At 58.7% G+C, this 21,595-nt stretch overlaps 1 protein-coding gene across 2 annotated transcripts in view; it reads left to right on the plus strand.

Moving 5' to 3' along the window:
• The first annotated feature begins 333 nt into the window (after window positions 1-333).
• The window catches only part of CSNK1G2 (casein kinase 1 gamma 2), a 31,431-nt gene continuing 10,169 nt past the window's right edge, over window positions 334-21,595 (plus strand). Inside the window, exons 1-2 of one of the 2 annotated variants that reach the window (XM_065042058.1) lie at window positions 334-474; window positions 18,850-19,346. In XM_065042058.1, coding sequence (XP_064898130.1) covers window positions 19,160-19,346 — 187 coding nt within the window. In that variant the 5' untranslated portion in view covers window positions 334-474; window positions 18,850-19,159. Of the gene's footprint in view, window positions 583-18,849; window positions 19,347-21,595 lie in introns of both variants that reach the window. The other variant, XM_065042057.1, reaches the window with a different exon arrangement.

Below are 21,595 nucleotides of genomic sequence, written 5' to 3' on the forward strand. Positions count from 1 at the left end.
TGCCGGGGGGGTTGTGGTTGGACTGGATGATCCTGAGGGGCTTTTCCAGACGCTGACCCGGTGACTCTCCGCGGTGCCTCCTCCGCCACCACAATTCGTTACGGCCGGTGACCGGCCCGAGTCTCCCGCGGCCGCCCCGGGGCGGGGCTGCGTGCTGCCCGCGCGGAACTAACGGCGCCCGCCGCCGGCCGCCAAGCGCGGCGCTGCCGTAAAGTGCCCCCGCGCTGCTGCAAAGTCGCCCTCTCGACGCTCTCCTCAAGCCTCCTATTCTCGAACGCGCTTTGCGCCAACGCCGTTGCGCCACCACCCTGCCGCCGGCTGCGCTTGCGCCGGGCTCCGCCGGGCCTCTCCGCTTCGGACTTGCTATTCAGGAAAGGCGCTTACGCCGGCGGCGTGGCGGGGGGCGCATGGGCGCGAGGGGAGCCTACGCCGGTGGCGTAGCGCTGTCGCTGGCTGGCCGCTGCCCGCGGAGTGGTGAGAGGAGGCGAGAGGCGGCGTGAGGAGAGCGGGGCCGGGGGCGCCGCCATGGGGAGGCGGCCGCGGGGCAGCGGCAGCGCGGCCCGGCGCTGAGAGCCCGCGGAGGTAACCGCGCCGGGCTGCCCTGTTGCTGCGGTTCGCCCCGGCCGGGACCGGGCAGCGCCGGGGAGGTGGGGGGGAGGCCGGGCCGGGCGTCGCCTCAGGCGGGGGCGGCGTGAGCCGGGGCGCTGGGGAGGCTGCGGGGCCGGGCCGGAGGGGAGAAGGGGCCGTGGGGCGACACAGGTACCGGCGCTGGGCCTGGGGTTCGGCGGGGCACAGCTGGGGCCGGGGCGGTCGGGGGGCTGGGGGCCGGGGCCGCCTCGCTCCGCTCCCGCCCGGCGATGCGGGTTTCGCAGCCCTGGGAAGGGCTTCGGGCCCGCCCGGGACCGCGGCGCCCCCAGGCCCCTGCGCGAGCGGGGCCGCGGGATGGGGTCCCTGCCTGGCCGGCCCGCGGGGCCGCCCCTCGCAGGATGTGGCTCCTTTGTGGGCGGCTTTCCTCTCCCCCAGGGGCTGGGAAGTGTTTGTTTGGGGAAAGGGACTGTGCTGAATCTGGTATTTAAAAGAGCTTTTTTTTGTTTGGTTTGGTGTTGGGTTTTTTTTTTTGTTGTTTTTTGTTTTGTTTCTTTAGCAGAGCTGGTGAGGATGAATGTGAGAAACAGGAAAAATACCTTCCCCGTTCTGCCCCCCCCAGACAGGAGCTGACTCCAGCTGCTCTGAGGCAGCCGACAGGCAGCGAGCGCTGCAGCCGCCGGGGCCGCCGGGGCCTCCTGGGTCTCGTCTCTTGGGTCTCCTGGGTCTCCTGTTTGGCGGTGGCAGAAGGGAACGGAGTGCCGCTCTTGGGCCACGGGGGACAGATCGAAGCTGTGGGGATGTTTGGGGAGGCGTCTTTTCTTTTGAGGAATGTCCTGTGTTCCGGGCAGCGTGGGGACCTGCTGTCTTAGGTGTATTTCTGAAGTTAAAAAAGGAAGTTTGTTAAGCATCTTTCAAGTTGACATGAAATTAGTCCGCTCTAAACAGGCTGGGGGTAACCAGGGCCTGGGTCGTACCGTGTGTAAAATGACTGCGAGTGGTTTGTACCAGCGTGTTTGGAAGTTGCCTCGTTAACTAATCCGTCTGTTTTCCTTTTGTACAATAACTGTTGAGTGTCTGGAGATGAATTCCGAGGAGTCGGTCCTGTCGGGCCGTGTTCCCCGTCTCCCACCGCCAGCACACAGGTTTAAAAATTGGGCCTTATATAACAAATTGGAGGGAACGTTTGGTGTTTGCCAGTGTGTCTGAAAGAGAATTGCTGTAAATTAGGGCAGGAGGCCTCCATGGGGATCCATGGCGAGGCCTTCTCTGTGGCGGGGTAGGCCTGGCTCCTGGGAGGAACTTGCCAAAGGTTTGTTGGGTTTGGTGTAATTCGGTTCATTACGGATGGGTGTGTTGTTCGGTGGTGGTTCGATCCCTGCTGAGCACCTTTGGGCCACTGGTGGGTCGTTGTCTCGTGGTGCAGGTGAGGATGGTCTAACGTGACTCTGCTGCCTGGCTGGGGCAGGTTCTCGTTGTCCCCCCGTGCCCGGGGACCCCCTGGGATCGTCTCATTAGCCTGTAGAGACAACTGCCCTCCTGCGTCAGTGTGCCTCGGGATGTCATCTCTTCTCGTTAGCTTCCCAATCTGTAAGGCCTTATAAATCACTTGTGTAGTTTCTCTGTAAAAGCAGCTGCCGCTCTGGTTTACACCCGCACCAGAACGACTGGGGTGCAGTTGGTGGTGGTTTGCAGGGGAGACTGTTTATTCTGGGCAGTTTCCGTGGGCGCGCTGAATGGAGCTCTGTGTTCGGCCCTTGCGGCGTGCTCCGTGTTTGGTTTTCTTGTTGCAGCACTCTTGAGAAGAGCGAGTGGAGAGGAGGAAGTTGGCACTTGCAGTTCAGCAGGTTTCTGGATTCTGCCCTGCGAGTGCTTCTCTGCGCCGGTGTCAGGATGCAGAGAGGCTTCTCTTTGCCTCGCCTCTCGTTTTGTATTCCGTTTCCGAGCTCCTGTGCAGCCCGAGCGTTGTCAAAACTGTTAATACGGGAGTGACTCAGCGGATCAATGGGAATGACATGAGGGTTGTGCTCGTGGACAATCAGTATTTTTCCCCCCACCCCCTCCAGCCCCACTGGGCTGGAAGAGACGATGTCCGAGAGCAACTGCCAATAAACATGTTTACTGGACTCGGGCCTGATTGTGCTCTGGAGCCTTTTCTCCCCCCGGCGCTGTGGTTTTCCCGGCTAGGAGGAGCTCTGATGAGCTGGGCTGGACCAGCAATCCTGAGCTTTGGCTGGGCCATCCAGGTATGTGCACGGCTGCTGGTCCAGGGGTGTTGCAGGCCCCTGGAAGGACCAGTCCTCGCGTGAGCCGGGCTGGGCACGAGCTGGTTATCTCTGCCTCTGAAACAGGGGAACTGCAGCACTACGGGCACTAGCGGTTTGTCTGAGATGGTGAGGAAGCCTCGGGTGAGCAGCCGCCCCTGGGGATGCGCGGGAGGGCTGCGGAACAGCCGCCCTCCTTCCCCTCGGCGGGGCCTGGTTCGCCTTGCGCTGCTCCTGTGGCTTGGGCCGCCGCAGGAGTCAAACCCTCTTCCTTCATAGCGCTGCTGGGAGCGCGAGACGCAGGTGGCAGCGCAGGAGCTTCCTGCTTGTGTTTACCATGGCTTTTTGCTCAGAGCTTGTGGGAACAGCTCTGCCCGCAGCCCTGTGATTGGGCTTGGACTAGACAGACCTGGCTTGTCCCGGGCGCTGTGAGAAGCCGTGAAACTGGGGCTCCATCCGCAGACCCGGCCTTGGTGTGGCTTGGAGGCTGCTCCAGCACTGCCGTACCCTGCGAGGCAGGAGGGAGAAGAGAGGGAGCAGAGTTCCCAGCAACTCTGCGATTCTGCCAGAGAATGAGTTATCTTCCCATTAGAAAAGCCGTGTGCTTATAAATAGTTCTGAGATTTTATTCCAGTGGATGTTTATACTTCCTACTGGCAGTCTGCAGCTCCGGTGGGTCCGTCGCTGTAGAGAAGAAACAGGGCTCGGTGCTGAGGAGAGTGTAAAAGTGCTTTTCCGCTGGGGCAGCTAACGCGGAGTGTTTGGGCTCTCCCTCTGGCTCCCAGGTCCGCGCTGCTGCCCTCTGTTTCCTGGGGAATTGGAAATCCCTGCGCAGGCTGCAGCCCTGCAGCCCTTCCTGTTGGACAACCCCTCCCTTGCATGTTATGTTGATGCATTATTCTTAATAACTGGCTCAACAAAAAGCTTACTGCAGAGCATGCATCGAGCGGACACGTTCCAAGATGCCTCCTGCCTTCTCTGACAGTGAGACCCAGATCTGCTCTCTCCAGGCTCGGCTCTCCCCAGCTGCTCAGAGCCGCGATGGCACGGCTCGTGGGTCCCGCCGGCCCCGCCGCCCTGGGGAGCGCGGGCTGGTACAGCGTGTGCTGGGGGCCAGCGCGGCGTGCGTGAAACCACAGAACGTCTGTCTGTCTTCCGCTCGCTGCGATGGTAACGGTGCAGCAGATCAGTGCGCTCGATAAGTGCTGAGGTGATCCCACGCTGTGCAATTTAGGAAATGGTTCTTCAGGTGAGCTGAAACCTGGAGGTGAGAATTTGCAGGGTGGTTCAAAATGCAATTTGGAGCAGGATGTTCGTGATTTCTTTTACAGCTCGCAGTAAGGAGAGTTTGCTCCTGGAGTAGAGGAAGTCAATTAGTTCTTGAAACACTTGAATTTGGCTGCTTTGGTTCCAAAAAGAGGATGGACAGAAGTTCGCCGTGTGTCCAGGAAGGTTTCCCTGTGCCCATGAAGTCTGTATTCTCCTGCTGGAAGGCTGGTGACAGCCACATTTTCCAGCAGTGTCCTGCTGCCGTCTGCCTTCTCCTCCGCTGTCAGGCCGTGCCGCTTACAACGCTGCAGCATAAAGGTTCTCATGCAGGAAACGAAGGTCTCGATGTCTTGAGGCACATTCACCTGTGACACTAAACCCAAGGGCTCTGCTTCCTCTCCAGCCTCAGCCCCACTGTTGTCTGGTGGGGACAGCGCTCTGACAAAGCGTTTTATTTGGTGTCCCTGGGCACAGGTGGCGATCACTTGAGTGCGAGACCATTGGAATGAGCCACAGTGCTGTTGCAAGCATGTCTTGGAAATAAGGTGTTGGAAATAAGGCACCCGTTGGGCTCCCAGGGTGTCTGAGACACTGAGGGTCTGGAAGAAAGAAGTGTTCATTTTTTTATCATTCAATTTCACTTGTCCACCAACCAAAGCCTGTCCTGTAGCCCTTTGTTATTTATCATTATGTAATGTTTTTTAATGAGGGAGGCCTGGCTTTTGCTTTGCAAATGGTGAATTAGGCAGTTGGCAGGTGACACGCGGGCTTTGTCAGCCTGGGAGGGATGTTCTTGAGTTAACAGACGGGTTAACGCTGGTCTTGAACTGGGATTTTGTGAGGCGTTCCGCTGAGCAGCCGGCGTGGGGCAGCGGCGCTGGAGCTTTTGGGTACCCGGGGCGCGCGGCCGCGTCGCTGGGGTTCCTTCCCCTTCCAGTCTGGAGGCCGGAAAGCCTTGCTGAGGGTGGCTGCTGCCGGGGGCTGGCTGGCGGGCTCCGAACGGTCAGCGGTAATCCAACTTAAACCCCAACGGAGGTGTGAGGGGTTTGTACGCCTCGGAAGCTCCATGCGTACGCACTCTTGTCATTGCTCAATGTTTTCAGGTAGGAAAATCTCGCTGCTTTTTTGCTTTTGAGAGAGCACTGAGGTATAAACAACAAAGCAAGAAGCCTTTTTTCTTTTCCTTTTTTCGCACGAGCTGTGGCAGCGCTGGAGTTCGTACTCTGCCCGGTTTCCCCAGTTTGATGCGGGGAGAGGACGGTGCTTTCCAGCACCTTCTGTGCCTGCGTGTGGGCCCCCAACTACACCGATTCCTCTTATCCCAAAGGCGATGGCGGTTTGAGTTGAAGTAAAGCTTTAGTGTTCCCAAGTACAGAGAATATTAAGGGTGGTACGGTTGGTGTGCCGAAGGGATTGCTCGCAGCAGTTGTCTCTGCGTGTGGGGTCAGTGTGTGATGGGACACCAGAGGGCTTGGAGCCGACAGGTACGGACTAGTCCCTGCCTCAAGCCTTGGGAATTCCTGCACAAACGTGCTGGAGCTCGCTGCTCAGTGGGCTTCCGCGCTGGCGAAGGAATAGGAAGCGCTTGAAGGGATGGAGCTTGAACGTTTCCTCCGAGGTAACTCGCAGCTGATTTTAAACCCGTGTTGTTTTCATAGCAGTGTCTGCCCGATCCGGGGATCCCGAGGGGCGATTGTCGGAGTCCCCAGCAGACTCTCCAGCCTGAAGCAGGAGGAGTTTCAGTGCAGGGAAAGGAGTACGGAGAGGAATTCCAGCCCAGCAGACCGTCGCGGCTCTGAGTCACAGCACAGCAGGGGATGCTGCCAGGGCGCAGCTCTCCACCGCTCAGGCCCCTTTTCTGCCCCCCAGACCCACTCCCTGGTGCAGGGTGAGGCGAGCAGGGTGCTCCTCAAGTTTACCAGGTTTGGGAGAAACTCAGTTAACGCACCATGCTGAATTTAGCAGGATATGGAACAAACACGGGGAACAGGAGTTACCGTGCAGTGTGCTGTTCAGGCACACCTGTGCTGTGCCGCAGTAACCGTTCTCTAGCTGAAGCTCTCTGGGTAAATTTCCTGTGGCGTTTTGCCACGGAGGAACGGTGGGCAGATCTTTGTGTTGGAGCAAACCCTGGTTTCAGGTGGTTTTGGCAGGAGCTCCCTTGCCTGGCTGCGAGGGAGGTGTGTGAGCGGGACGGTGACGCAGCGGCCCTGGTGGACTTGGCTCGGCAGTGACGGAGCACCGTGGGGCTGCTTGGGGTGAAGCGAGGCCGCTCCGCGGGGGCTCTGGCCGCTCCGCGGGGGCTCTGACTGCTCGGGGCTGTTTGCAAAGGCACGTCAGGAGCTCTGCTCCCCTGTTCTGCGTGCAGACTGCCCGCAGCCTCCCAGAGCCCGGCTGCAGCTGTGCTGCAGGTGTATTTGTTCTTTCCCCCCTCGCCCTCCCCTCTCCTTTTCTTGTGCTGACATCTCTCTGACTTCTTGGGCTCCTACTTTGCTGAGATATTTTCCTGCAAGAGCTAGCATGTCTGCGGGGAGGCCAGGCTGCCTGCATAGCAGGAACAGCCTAGAGCGTCTTCCGCACCGGAGAGATGAGTTTGCCAGGCACAGCTGGATGGAAGGGTGGGCGCCTTTGAGGACGGTGCTGGTGCCGCCCGAGATGGGAGGACAACAGGTGCGAGTGGCCTCGCTGCAGTCTGGATGGCACCCAGGGCTCCCAGCAGGTCTTCTCTAATGTTTCTCTGAGTATATCAGCACAGGCCTGGAGATGAAAACTCAAAACCCTCCTGTTTGCAGCGCAGAGGATGCATTGCAGCGGGCTCGGCTCGCCGCCAGCAGACAGCGGAGGTGTGATCGTGCACGAGCAGGGGATGGTTCCACTGCTGACTCTGGTCCTGGCAGGGGACAGGCAGAGCCTGAAATCCGACTTCTCCTGACACGAGAGTGTAGCACTTGCTGCTTTGCTCAGAGCCAGAAATCAAAGTCCAGAGTGGTGCTTCTCCAGCCAGATTCATTTAAAGGCACTCGCTATTGTTTTAGGGCCAATATTTAACTTGTGCCTGTTAGGCTCTATTTGCCTTGAGGAAGAAGTCTGAGTGAGGAATGTCCACTGCGGGGGGAAGCAAAGGGGGTTTCAGGAAGCAGGTTTGTCTCCGTATTTACAGGTCTGTGTTCCTCTCCTGGCAGGTACGGGGCCGCTCTGGCCGGCAGGAAGTGTTTGTGCGCCCGGCGCTGGCGCTGTGGCCGCACAGGGTGTGTCTGCCCGCACGGCCCCGGCCTGCGCCGCTGCTGCCAGCGCGGATTTAAAGGCCCCAGCTTGGAGCTGCTTTCCAGCTGGGGCTGGCGTGGGCAGCCGGGCCGAAGCGTGCGTAAACTTCCTGATAAAAGCAGCTTATCGGGAAAGAAATGCTCTGCTGCGTTTTGCCTTCTCTGTGGTCTCTGGTAGCAAGAGTTCATTAGCCGTGAAATCCTCTGCAGTGGATCCTGCTAACGGCAGGATTTCCCATTCCCTGGGCGTGTGGCTTCTCCTGTCCTCTGTCACCGTTCTCACAGTGTGACACGCACACGCCGTCACACAGCCTACCGTAACCCCAGGAGGGTTTGCTGCTGCTGGTCCATGTTTCTAGGCAGGGCGGCTGCGTGCTGGGGCGCCGGTGCCGCATGTCAAAATTCAGGTCAGGTTGTGCTGGCGTCTGCGCGGGCTGGCCCTGGTGTGCGAGGACACGGCGATGGAGAGCAGCCTGGGCCTCTGTTCCTGGCTTCTTAGGGCAGTTCAGTAATTGAGTGTGAATGTGAATCACAGGATGGTTTGGGTTGCAGGACCTTCCCCGCTCCCCAGTGCCCCCCCGCCATGACAGGGACATCGTCACCAGCTCAGGGTGCTCAGAGCCCCGTCCAGCCTGGCTTGGGGTGTCTCAGGGATGGTTCATCTACCCCCTCTCTGGGAACCTGGGCCAGGCTCTCACCACCCTCAGGACAACAGTTTCTTCCTCATGTCCAGCCTGAATCTTCCTCCTTTAGTTTAAAACCATCACCCCTTGTCCTGTCACAACAGGCGCTGCTCAAAAGCCTGTCCCCATCTTTCTTTTGGGCCCCTTTTAAGTCTGGAAAGGCCACAATGAGGTCTGCCCTGAGACCTCAGTGGAGTCTGGGCTTCTTTAGCTACCTGGTAACCCTCTGCCCAGACTTCTGGTGCTCTGTGCTCTCGATTGGATGCTTTTGGCCATGCTTCACTATTTATGCTTAGATACAGAACGAACATGTTTCCTCTTGAGGCCAAATCAAAGGCCCCTGGCGGTTTGCGGGCCGGCCCGAGGGCAAGGCTGGGCCCGGGCTCCTGTGTGCAGAGCTCAGCCCAGCTCTGAAGGGTTGAGAACTTCCCTCTTTGTGTGGCAAAGGGCTCGTGAGCAGCTTGATCCCAGCTTAGGAGAGCCAGGCCCAGCCAGAGCTCTGGCTTTTAGTGACAGGCTTGGCGCTGGGCAAGTCAAGGCTTTTGCCAGAGCCCCGTCCAGCTCGGGTGGTGATCAGGGACTGTTTTAGAAGACATCAGCTGACTTTTCCCCACCTCTGGATGCTCTGCAGGCACCTGGTACTGTCTGTGATGGTGGCGATAACTCCATGGTGACAACTGCGCTGTGTCCCTTCAACCCGAGGGCTCTGGCAGGAGCCCAACAGGCCCCTCTGTTGTTGTGTTCCCAGTTTGAAAGGCCGTAGGGGGGCTCGTGTTCCAGAATGGGGCTGGGAGCCCCTCTGAGCACCCACCCACGGGGCACCCAGCAGCTCTGGGAAGACTTGGCCTATTTCCATCATGAGCGTTGATGGGTTTAGGCCCACAAGTTGGCTGCGTAATGAATGAGGGAGCCAGGGGAGCTGTGTTCTGTCTGCAGGGGCTGGAAGAGGTGATGGGAACCAGAAACATAAGTCATTAGCTCAAAAAAAAGAAGAGGTTTGGGTTTTGGATGGAAGTGTGTTCTAAAGAAGGATGAACGTGTGTTGGCTGGGTTTTCTGGGACAAATCGGAGAAGCGAGAGCCCAGAAATGAGGGAGAAGGGACAGTTTGTTCACGCAAATAATGTTCCAGGTATTAATAGCAGCAAGATGAAATGGGTCCTCCTGGGGGTGTATCCTGCGTGTTCCTTCATGTGGGTGATCCCTCTGACTTTATAAAGTAACCCTTTTGTGTAGAGCCCAGAGAAGCGGGTCTTGAGCAGGTGAGGTCACGCTAGATCTCCCCGTTTGAGAGTTTTGGATGAACCCCTTGCAAGGTACCATGTCCACCCCACAGCACCTCTGTAACCACCTTCTGGCTGTAGCCGCTCCTGTGGCGTTCCCGTTTCATTCCTGGCCTTCTGGTCCCGCACAAAACGCCCGCAGGTGGGGAATGAGGGAAGATGAGAAACGACCTTTGGAACGTGCCTTTCTGGTGTGAAGGTTGGCGGCAAACCGGAGTCCTCAATGCACAAAGCTGTCAAGGTGCTTCATAAAGGGCTGTGAGGCTGATCCTCTGTGTGAGGGATGGGAAAGGAAAAAGATCCCGTGGCATGACCAGGAGTGGGACGTAGGTCTCTGTTCTGAAGTTTATCCCTCACTGCAAGCCAGCAGATTGGGGTATTTATGTAGCTCTTAGGAATTTGTCCCAGTTAGTCTGCAGTTAGTTGGGAATTACCCTTCTCTACCAGCCTTTTCTTCTCTGAAATGACAGGCACGTCACTTCCCCATCTGTAAAATAAGCAGGTCGCTCCTGTACCTTGGAGAGGTTGCAAGGAAGGATGCGTACTGGATTGAGTGCGTGGTCTTGTCATAGAGGGGGCGGGAAGACAAATGCCTCGTGGATTGCTCGTCGCTCCTCTGAAGATGCTGCTGGCGCCTGCGTGTAAGCTGATGGATGTTGCCGTGCCACGGGGCATCCCTCCGCCCCCCTTGCTTTGCAGGAGAGGTGACTTGCATGGTGCTGCTTTTTCCTTCCCCCAGTCTGGGCTGTGGGTCCTGCCGTGGCCATCTCCCCCATTGCAGCAGGGAAGTGATTCTGGCATCTCAGTGCCAGGAGTGTGACAGCTCTTTGGGGAGAGGTTTCCATGTGAACCCCCCTGGAGCCTTCCCTTCCTCCCCCCTTTTCTTTCCCTCCCCAGTTCTTAAGGTTTGGCAGTAATTGGAGAGGAAATGTGTGGGGCTTTGAGCAACCTGGGGAAAAAAAGCAGAGGGGGAAATGGTGTTGGCTGGAATGTGGGACAGCTCGAGTTGGCAGAGCTGCAGCTTTGCAGCCCAGAAATGGAAACAGCCCTTGTCACCGGTGGGAATGACACCCCTGCGCCACCCTGCTCCGGGCTCTCCGGGGCACGGGCTCCGCCCTGGACCGGGACAGAGCAGAGCTGGCCTTGTTTCCCCCTTCCTTGCCACCCTTGGGGACTTGGGGAAGTTGCAGTGACCCATAGTTCGGTAACTGAAGAGATAACGGGACCCAGGTACCCCTTTTTTCCCTACCGTGTCTTGCGAAAGGCTACCCCAGATCTGCCAGCGCAGCTGCTTCCTAACCTGGTTCTGTCAAGAGGATATGGGTTAAGGGGAAAAAAAATACATCTACTATTAAAAGTGCTTATGCCAACCCAGATCCTGCTGACAGAAAAGGGTTTGGTAGCGATACACATGACAGGAGGCCAAGCAGATCTCTGCAGTGACAGTCCCCAGATGGGCTGAGGAGCGGGGGAACCCGCTGTCACCCGCGTGTCACCGCGGCGCACGAGCCGCTGACAGCCGGGCTGGGTGCGCGTCAGATCTGCCGAGCTGTGTCCCGTGGGCCTGCTCCCCGCTCTGAACTGCGGCGGGTTAGAAACCCTCTGGAAAGCCCTTCTGGCCCCGGAGAGCTCACTTGTCCCCGTGCCCTGTGGGATGAGTAGCTATCTCAGATCTTGGAGATGGGGATAAACAGGCTGTGCTTTATGTGGCTTCCATCTCTGCCGCTTCCTCCCCTGCCGCGGGCCCGGGGCGGCGATGGGATGAAGCTGTGTCATTTGAGGTCCTGGGCAAATCTGTAATACAGCACTTCCTCATGACAAGTGTTGATGAAGGTGGAGGGTGGGAGCGAGTGGGGATTCTCTGGGTTGTTCACTGGTGCCAGGTCAGCTCCGGCCAGTTTGAAGCCATTTGTGTTGTGGGGAGACCCGTGGGGTGAGTGTCTGGGAGCAGCAGCGCGTTCCCTGTCTCCTGCTCCCGAGGTTATTTGGGAGCCTGTCTGAAGGCCGTGGGGATGAAAAGGTGCTGAGTGCGTCACCTGGGCGTCCTGCTCTCGAGGGAGCTGCTCTGCGGGAGGAACCTTCTCCAGGTGCATGAAAGGTTTTGAGACTGTCACCCGTGTGGGCGAGGAAAGGAAGGGAGCCTTGCGCATCCAGGAATCTGCTTTTGTTATAGGGAAGGGGTTGGGAAACATCTCGTATCCTTTGGAGAGCAGATGTCGAGCCCCTCGTTCAGCTACAGCTGATCCCTCGCAATGCCAGGAGGAAGCGCATGTGGGATTCGAGGCTGCGGGATCTCTGGGGACATCCTCAAAACGGTCGCGTTCTCCGTCCTCTCCCGAACACCTCCCGCCCCCGACAGCACTCCCTGTGCACAGCGCTGCACGCCGCGCCCCCCGAGGCCCCTGCTCCCTCCTGCCGCCCGCGGACGCGGCTGCGGTTCGTGCTCCGCGAGCTGTGGGGACGTCTCGTCCCGCTGTGTGGTCGGACCCTCTGGCTCACGCGCACCTGACGTGAATGCAACGAGTTCCTGCCTGGTTCTGGAGCATGGCCCAGCACAGGTACCTGATGATCCGGGTTGTGGTGGATTCGTGTGTTTGTGACAAATATAGGATCGTTCCTTTCACAGAAAGGCTCTTGCGGGTGCCTTGAGTCCTCCTGCTGCCTCTTGCTGCTGAGCCAGCGCCGTTACCTGAAGATAAACCCGTTCCGGAAAGTTCTGTGGTGGTGGGGGAAGGCCGGAGAGGGCTCGGCGGTGCCCGTTCCAGACGTGCTTGTGCAGCTCCCGTTCAGCATCTGCAGGGACTGCTCAGCCGCCGTGAGTCAGGATCCCCGCGGTGCCGCAGCCGCTCGCAGCACGTCAGGATCCGTCGCTGTTCAGCCTCCTTTTCCTATCGCGTGCCAGCGCAGGGAAGGGGCGGCCGAGTTGTCACGGTGGTTCTTTTTCCCCCACAACTGAAGCAAAAATGGTTCAAAAGGCTTTGTCCAACAGCAGAGGTTGAAATCTGGAATAGGGCTGTCCCGGGAGGTGTTTTGGCCTCTGGCTCTGTAACTGTTTCCAGAGGTCAGCGCTCAGTAGCTGTTGGAGCGGCAGCTCTCGGGCTGCTCTGTTTCCCAGGACACAAACGTGACTCGGTGATTCGGGATACCTGCATTTCTTATGTGGGAAGCCCTTTGGATAACTGCTTGCGGACAGAGCCCGCGTTGCCGGGAGCCACCAGCGCGGGAGCAGCCCCGGGTGTTGCGGTGGGTGCCACTGGGGACCGGACCTTTCCCCGTCGGTCAGGAGCGGCCGGACCGTTCTGCTCCGGGGGCATTTGGGGTCGATGCCGCTTCACAGCTGGTTCCTTGCACCTTACGCTTGGGGTGTGAGTGGAGTAAATGGCAATATCAGGTCTCCACTCTAGAAACGAAACCTTTGCAGGCCCTCTGCCAAGATGAGTGTGCTTGTGACAATTAAATCAGTGCAAAAACTGGGCAGGATGGGGCTGATTATGGGGGGAAAAAGCAGGTTCTGCTCTTACATCAACCTCAGTAGATGTGTGGAGGGGAGAGCAGGAGAAGGGGAGGGCACGGGGCTGGTAAACAGATTTTCCTGGCCAACTGCTGTGGACTTTTGGAAGGCAGCTGGTTCCTTTGCAGCTCTGCCTTCTAGCAGCAGCATGGATTTAATTAGTATCCGGTGTCGAGCTGGAGCTTGCTGTGTTGTGGATCTATTGTCTGGTTTGAATAGAAAACCCGCCGGCGGGGCCGCAAAACTCGGCGCATACGAGGGGCTTGACGGCTGAGACCACTTGTTGAAGTAAGTGACTCTGTGTCTGAGACGCTTTATTGAATCCAGCTCTTGCGGGGCCGAGCAGGGGCTGAAAGGCATCGGCGTGTCGGCGTGTCCCGTGGAAACGGCCGCAGGCTCCGGGCTGCGGGAAGGGGCGCGGGGCCGGGAGCGGGCTCTGGCGCTGCCTCTCAGGGTCTCCCAGCCCGCGCCTCGGCTTTTGTGTAACGAACTTCCTTTCTTCCAGTACGACTAACTCTGCGTTAGTAAAACCGAAACCACTTCAACATCCTAATTGGCTTTTCTTTCGTGCTGAACTGTGAAGATGTGATAGATTGTACAGAATTACAGCCTTGGTTCATTGACTTCATGCCGGGGCAGAAGGCAAGCTCGTGTCTTTCCTGTTGTTCAGAACCGGGTTTTACTGCTCTGATTACCCATCTGTTACCTGTGATGTCCCTTTTACAGTAACAGCGAAGCAGGTTTCAGTTTCTCAGGCAGAAAGTGCCCCGTCTGTGAGCAGGAACACCAGAGTGACACCGGTTCAAGCAGCAGGGCCACGGGCTGGAGCTGTAGGTGGGTTTCTTGCTGACCCTGCCGTCTTCCAAGAGCGGAGCAGAACCAACCTCTCCTGCCCGCAGCCTCGGGAACGGGTGCTGCCGGCCCCGGAGCGGGGGACGGCGGCAGAGAGCAGGTACAAGATGCCGGTGACATCCCAGAGGCGCGACGGCTGGATGGGAAGGTTGGTCTTGGCATCGTTTGCTACCCAACTCCCTCCTGCAGCCGGGGGTCCCGCGTTCCCGGCACCCTGCGGTGCTTTGGCGTTGCCGGTGGCTCCGTGCGGCGTGGATCCGGCGTGGGGCCCGTGGGAAGGGCTCGGGAGACGGACACGACTTGAGAGCCAGGAGGTGGCTGCCCGGGGGCTCCATGGGGCGCAGTCAGATGTCACGCAAGGGGGAAATCAAGGCGTGCAGCACAGACCCCCTTTGTGGGCTCCGTAAAGCCAACCAAACAGCTGTTTCCCTTCCAGGCTCTCTAATAAAGCTTCACTGTGTTTTCTGGCAGACTTCATGAAGTTAGAAGTTTTAATTTGTGGCTGATGAACCCAGACAGGTGAATGGATTCTCTCAGGCACTTGGTTCTCGGGTGGATTTGTCTGACTTGTGCTGTATTTCGGCTTTTCCAGCCTGCTTTTCAGATCTCATCTTAGTTTAGTGTATGTGTATTTACTATTATTATTTTTCCTAGAGAAATATTTTTAGCTTTCTGCTCAGTTCCTGTGCTGCTGCTGCGTTTTCCATCCTGGCGTTTCCGGCTCCTCGGTGAAGCACAGTTAGTATTTTCCACCCAGGTGTAGCTGCTTTGGCCAGAGACCCGAGGACAGGAGCGCGGTTCTGCGTTTGGGAGCAGGCGCGCGGCCGCTCGCGGCGCTGGAAAGGGGCTTCGTGGAGTCTTCCTGGTGGCTGCTTGTACTGAAAGGTTCAGGAGCTGCCCTGGAAGAGCTGTGACTGTTCAGAAACGCTGAGGATCTGGGTTGTTCTGAATGTGGACTGTCCAAGACACGTTGATTAACATTTCTGCTTATGCAGGCAGGGAACAAACGTGTCAAAGCTCCTCTTGGTTAAAGAGGGACCTGTTTCTTTGAGATATTTTTGGGTGCAAAATGATTATTGCTGAACTGCTGCCAGAAAGCTGGTTCTGGGTAAGGCTGGTGCTTTTCGGGTGAGGCTGCCTGGCTGCTGGTCCAGGGCCGTTCTGCGCTCATACGGCCCCTCGGGAAGGAGGTTCTAAATCACAGCAGCGTGGGCATTCACCCCTGCACGTGGTTCCTGTCGCGCCGTTCTGCGCCCGTCGCAAGGAGGCGAAGAGCTGACCACAGTGCACAGGGGTTGTGTTTGGTTTGGTGGTGGTTGTTATTATCGTTAGGCTTTTGCCTAGTTAGTGGGTTTGGCGTTGGCTTGTTCGGTTTTTGTTGGGTTTTGGTGGTTTTGTTGTTATCTCCTCGCTCAGTTGCTGGGTTCTCGTCCTTTCCCGCAGACGCCTGGCGGGGGCAGGGGAAGGGTTTGGAGCTCTCAGCACTGTTCCAAAGCTGAGACGGAGCCGAGCGTCTCCCCGGTTGTCCCACGGGACAGGGACCTGCCCCGTGTCCCCCAGCCCCTCTCCCACCCCCCGGTCCGTCCCGGGGGTCTCCTGTGGCAGCCCGGTGCTGCTTTCCACGGACACTCGTTTTGGGACCCTCGGGCTCCCGGCACAGCTTTTCTGGGCTTGGCTGCCGGCGCTGGATGCTGAAATAGGTTTGAACTGCAGGCCTTCGTCGACACCGTCTGGGACCGTCCGCAGCTTGCTTTAAAGATGTGGGGTCTTGCTTGTTGTAAGACTTTTGATCTCCTTGTGAGCTGAGACTTCATCTGCCCCTTAAACTTTTAGAGTTTCTTCGGTTTTGGTTTCAGCTGTGTAAGGCCACCGGTTGCTTTTTGGTCTGGATTTCTGCATTGGGAGCCAGCTGATGGGCTGCCCTTTGGGACATCAGGGTATTTGTGAGTATTTTTAGTGTTTAATTGGCAGTGATCTCTGCTTGGAGCTGCACAGTGTCAAAGGTTTTCGCTTTCTGTGCTCTCAAGCAGCTTTCTTCTCTTTCATCTGGAGGCAGCCGTGTTTCTCTTGCGCTGGCAAAGCGCGGAGGACGCGGGGAAGCGGCTCCGAGGAGCCGTCCCGCAGGCCCGCGGAGCCCGGGCTCGTGCGCTCGCAGCCGGTGGCAGCGGCTCACCCGCCCGGCGTGCCGGCTGGCCCAGGACACCGGGTCCCGGCTCCAGGCAGCGCCGCAGACCCGCTCCCTGACCTTCGCCTCCTGCTCCGGGCAGTTATTTTTTCCTCTTCTTCCCCGCTTTTGTTCTGCTCGGTTTAATTGTAACCTCCTTCGGGCAGGATCGCGGTGTGTGTATAAAGGGCTGAGAACAATGTGCCCCAGATGGTGTTGTACAGGTCCTTCTCGGCAGCCACGAGGTTTCACTGTACAGGAAAGAAATTTTGAGAAATCTGACACAAGTTTTCAGCGTTTTGTATTTGCAGATGTGGCCGGGAACTTCCGAGCCCGGGTCTCGGTCCCAGGTTTCGGAGACAAGGGCCGGCGCTACCATTGCAGCTTTTGCTTCTTTTTCACCCCCACACCCCCCAGCCCCTTTTTCTCACCTCGGGACTGCAGGGAAAAGCTCGTAAATGCGGCTGGAGCAGACTGCTCAAAACCAGATGGCAAATAAAGGGAACCCAGTATTTCAACAGAAGCAACACAAGCCCGTTCCTTGGGTTTCAGATAGCTGCTCAGGTGGGGGTTGCCCCCTCTCTGCTACTCTGTTTTTGTGTTTTGGGGAGGTGCCGAAGTCACTTGTACTTGCTGCAGTTCATTTCGCTTTCAGGTTCCCTGGCTCGCAGCACTTGCGCTGCAAACCCTGCAGGGCAGTGCTTATTTGCGTTAGGACCACAGCTTGCTTTGGAATTTCTTCTACCAAATGTCAGGCCAATGTATTTTTTTCCCATCCATTCCCTCCCTCCCTTTTCCCCTGAAGAAAGCGGTTTTCTTAGTCTCATCTTGCATCAGATTAGATGCCAGGCCAACAAACCCAGCCCAGAAGGTGCTTTTCTGGGGCTGCTTGCCTCGATCCGGCCTCCTGTTCAAAATGTGGCATCGGGGCATCCTCCTCATGGTGCTGCTGCCCCGGGGCAGGCCTGGGTCCCTGCTGCCCACCCAGAGGCTGCTGCGTTTTAAAAACCAGAGGGTTTTGCAGGGCTGTCTGCTCCAGAGCAGTGGGAGTCCTGGGACTTTACCAGTGGTTTCTGTTTCTAATTAGGTTGTTCTCAATTTTAAAGGCCAGAGATCCCTTTATGGCACAGGGTGGAAAACCCGTCGGGTCGCTGACGCTGCGCAGAGGTGGGTGCTGCTGTGGTGCCGAGGTCCAGGGAGCCGATGCCTCTTGGGATGTGAAACGGATTCCTCGCAGCCCTCGGGGGGGCCGGCGGGCAGAGCCGGGGCAGCATCGCTCGCCCGGGCTGACTCACACCGCCGCGGTTCGGCGGCGGCGGCTGCTGGGAAAGGGGAATTGCAGCCGGCGGGGTCGGTGCCGCGGCCGTGCCGGTTGTTGCCCTGGCCCAGCTGTGTAACGGGTCCCGAGCCGGGCTGGTTCGGGACGGCAGCTCCCGAGGCGGGCTCGCTGCGCAGGCAGGTCACGCGGACACGGCACCGTCTCCCGGTGCTTGCGGGAAGCAGTATCTTATCAAGACTAGAGGTGTATTTTGTCCCTTCTGTTTGGGCTCTGTCTCGCACCATTGTCTGAAATTCCCTTGCAGAGACTGGCCCATAACTCTCTGTACAAAAATAATCCCAAGCACGGTGGCTGGAGCTCCCTTGGCTCTGGCTGTTGGCCGCCTGACTGTGCAAACAGTCTGGGCCTGAAATCCCCCGGGACTGAACATAAAGGTTCAAAACGCCGGTGGGGTGTGGAGCAGCGTGGCTGCAGGAGCCACGTCTGGGGAAGGTGGCCCCGAAGCGCCCCGGGAGGGCCACGGGGAAGCGGCTCCGCGATGTGCGAGGCCGGCGGAGGTGGGAGAAGCACGAGACGGGCGGGAGGGCACCGCCGCGCGCCGAACCCCGAGCGGAAATTATCGGGGGAGCAAAGAATGAGCAGGATATCACGTGTCGGCCGTGCGCGCTGGGGCCGGGGCAGAACAAAGCGCAGGGAAGCCCCGCTCGGCCGCCGCTCCCACCCGCTTCCTGCTGGCGCGGGACGGCCACCGAAAGGGAGCGTCAGGGCAGGAGCCGGCGCACCGCTGCCTGCGCCGCCGGGGAGGGAGCTGGGAGGCTCCGTGTGCCTCAGTTTCCCTCGGCTGAGATGGCCCCTGGGTGTTGGTTTGGCTGGGTGTTGGTTTTGCCGTGCTGCTCCGTGCTGGGGATGCTCCAGCGGCGTTGGCCTGGTGGAAGGAGAGGGCTCTGGTCCCACTCCTCAAACCGGCCGCTCCCGCGGATGGGCTCATGCACCCACAGCAGCCCCAAGGGCCCAGGCCAGCACCCCGCAGCATTTGGCCAGGAGGCCGCGGTCAGGGTGTGCTGGGCCTTGGTGAGGATTCGGATCCTTCCCCCGTGCCGAGCTCTGCCTTGCACGTCTCTTTCCCTCTGTCGCTCTTAGACCCTCCCCTGTTTCCCCCGTGCACCCTTTAGCACAAGAAGGCTTTTTTTTTTGTTGTTATTAATAGCTATTGAGAGCCAATAAATCTTTTACAGCGCTTGGCCAAGCGTCAGGACTGGCCGTGCGCTCATTTCCTGCAGCCGGAGCGCTGCGGGTTTGCTCCGTTACCCCGCGGGCGCTGAGGCCGCGCAGCGAGGGCTCTGAGCGGAGCCAGGCGGGGAGAGGGAAAACGGGGCTGGGGGGACAGGTGGGATACGGGGGGGCTGCCACCCAGCTCAGCTCGTTCAAAACGCAGCAAGGGCCGAGCGGGAAGCAGAGCCAGAGGTGCTGGGTGCTGGGGAAGGCGAGGCATGCGTGCGCGTGCCGGTCCGTCCGTCTGTCTCTCTGTGGCCTCGCTGTGCTCCTGGTGTCGCTGAAAGGTAGCGGGAGTTCCCTGTAACACGGGGGGGTGTTGGAGGGGCCCCGCAGAGCTGGGGACAGGAGTTTGGACCCACAGCCACCTTTTGTACCTTCCCTTCTTGTTTCTCGGTGCTAATTCTCTCCCTCTCGTTGCCACAGCCGGGAGAGCCAGGAGCCGCGCTGGGAGGACCCTCTCCGCGGGATGTGCTCTCCACCAAAGAGCTCCCTGTGACGGGCAACGATGACAATCCCGGCGGGACCTTGGGAAGCACTAACATTTCAGTAACCCAGCACCCGTGGGTGGCCGCTCATCCCTCCTCCTCCACACCCCGCCCTCCCACCGCTCACCGTGATGGTGTATTAACCGAGAAGAACTCTGCTTCTTTGCTCCTCACCCCTCAACTTTTGGCAGCTCTGGGATTTGTATGGCAGCAGCGTAACCGTGGAGAGGCCGGGGTATCACAAACTTATGGATTTTGATAAGAGAGGAGGGAAAGGGGAGCTGGAGGAAGGTAAAAGGATGTCCAAGACAGGTGGAGGAAGGAGCAGTCATGGAAGCCGGAGCGCTGGAACCAACTCGGGAGTCTTAATGGTGGGTCCCAACTTCCGGGTCGGCAAGAAGATTGGATGCGGCAATTTCGGGGAGCTCCGTCTAGGTGAGAAGGGCCTTCTTCTGTCCTCGCTATCACCGCCTGTGCCGGGACTGCCCTGGCACCCCCTCCTGCGCAGGAGGACAGGACGTGCCCGGGACCCTCAGCACCGCGGCTCTTGTCTGGTGCTGGAGCCCTCGCTCCCTTCGCTGAGTTTCCTTTTCCTTGGCCCCTACACTGGGCTTCATCTTTCAAAGCCCATTGCAGCCCACAATACCTATTGCAGAGGTGTTTCCCATCTCTTCCCCTTACCTACCTGTCTGGGTCCATCAGGGAGAGCATTATTACTATTATTATTCAGTCATGTCTGTTGGAAGGCCTGGGTGTCCCCCCAGTCCGGGAACACTCAGTGAGTCGTGTTTCATAGAATCATTTTGGCCCTTAAGAGCATCGAGTCTGACCATAACCTAACTCTAGCGCTAAACCACGTCCCCCAGAGCCTCATCTTGTACATCCCGTTCCACGCGATGCTGCTGCGTGCTCACCAGATGCGCTCCGCCTGTGCAGGGGGTGCTGTCCTCCCGCCGCGTGTTCGCGCTGCTGGGGCGAACGTCTGGGGAGGAGGGTCGGTATTTTATCCTGGGTAAATTCCCTGGTGGTTGACACTGGTTTTCGGAGACTCTCCTAAAATTTTCTGTGGGGGAGAGAGGAAGGACTGAACAAAACCCAAACACTTTCCACAGTCACCTTCTGGTTTGAACCAAATTTACCAGGAAATGGCTCAAGCAAACTCTTGCTTAGAGGGTGGGTGGGCTGCTCCTCTCCCAAGGACGGGCCGCGTGCGGGGGGCGTTCAGCGAGCTCCGAGCTCTTGGGTTGGCATCAGCCAGCTGGGAGAGCTGCGCCAGCTCCAGGAACGCACGTCAGATGTGTTGATGGAGCCTCTCGCAGCCAGAGCGTTGGCCTGGGAAGAGGGGAGAGAGCCGGTCCCCGTGGCGGGTGGGAGCCTGGGACACCCGTGCGCCTTGTTGCTCCGTGATATTTTAAGCAGTGCCTTTTAAAGCCAGGCTCTGAGCTAAACCTGCAGGAAATGCGGTGGTTGCGGGAGGTGGGAGGGTGGAGCGAGTTTACCCACCTCATCTGTGGGCAGTTAAAGTTGGCTCTTCCCAGCACGACAGACTGGCTGGTGCCAGCTAAACCCTCCTGTTCTCAACTCCCCAATGGGATCGCGGCTTAATTGCAGAGCTTGGGAAAATGCTCTGTTTAAAATCCAGGCAAGCGTTTCCCGCGTTCGGCAGTGGAGGGTCTGTCTGTTCTGGTGTCGGGAAGAGCTCCGATCCCTCCTCCAGACCCAGATATCACGGAAGGGGAAGAATTTACGGGTTTTGCTGCACCAGCGGCTGCTTTCGCACCCCAGGTGGATCTGGACGCCCGCTGGGGTGCAGCCATGGGCTGCCTGCTGGTCGGACGGGGGTCAGAGCTGCGCAGCATCTGCCTGTGTCCTCCCACCTCCTGTTCACCCCAGGGACTGTCCTGCCGTGGGTTTGTGTTTGGGGTGAGCCGCGTTCCAAGATCCTGCTGCGGGCAGGACTCTGAAACAGCCGGGGCCGTGGCTGTTGCTTCGTCGGGCACGCTCAGCGCTGAGGGTTGGCGTCACCCCCTGTACTGGCCTCCCCCTTGCTCTTCGGGAGCAGCACCGAGGTGGACACGGGTCTCACACGGGTCTGAGGAGCATCCGTGGAACCCGCCGTCCGGGTCACTCGGAGCCGCGGGACTGGGAGCAGTTGGGCTCAGTTCGCTCCTGAGCTCTTGCTCGGGGGCTCTGCAGCAGTCGTTCTCGCTGCCAGAGTTCATCCTTGCCACCAGCAGGAGAAGCTTCTGGTCCCTTCCTGAGGTTTTCCTGCCCCGTTGCACCCTGTAGTGCCCAGCTGTAACACGGTGAAGGCCTGAGCACAGGATCTCATGGAGGCCACAGCTCTGTGGCTTTTCTCCTCAGATCCCGTCTCTCCTCGTTAGCTGCGCCCCCGAGCTGCGCCGGGGCCCGGGAACGCGCTGGGGGCGCGCAGGGATCCCTCTGGCCGCAGGGGAGCAGGGGGATCCCGCTGGGAAGGACGGACAGGGGTGGACACTGCGCTTCCCCAGGAGTGGAGCATTCAGTCCCCGGGGCAGGCTGGCTGCAGGGCCAAAGTGTAGCTCAGTGTTCAAAAGCTCCCAAATCTTCTTTGGACTTTTTCCTTTCATAAAAACAGCCAGGAGAGCTCACAAAACCATGCCAGGAGGTGACCGGCACCGGAGAACCCGGATCACCGGAGAACC

The sequence above is a fragment of the Columba livia genome, chromosome 27 (assembly GCF_036013475.1).
Source record: "Columba livia isolate bColLiv1 breed racing homer chromosome 27, bColLiv1.pat.W.v2, whole genome shotgun sequence".
Lineage (NCBI taxonomy): Eukaryota > Metazoa > Chordata > Aves > Columbiformes > Columbidae > Columba > Columba livia.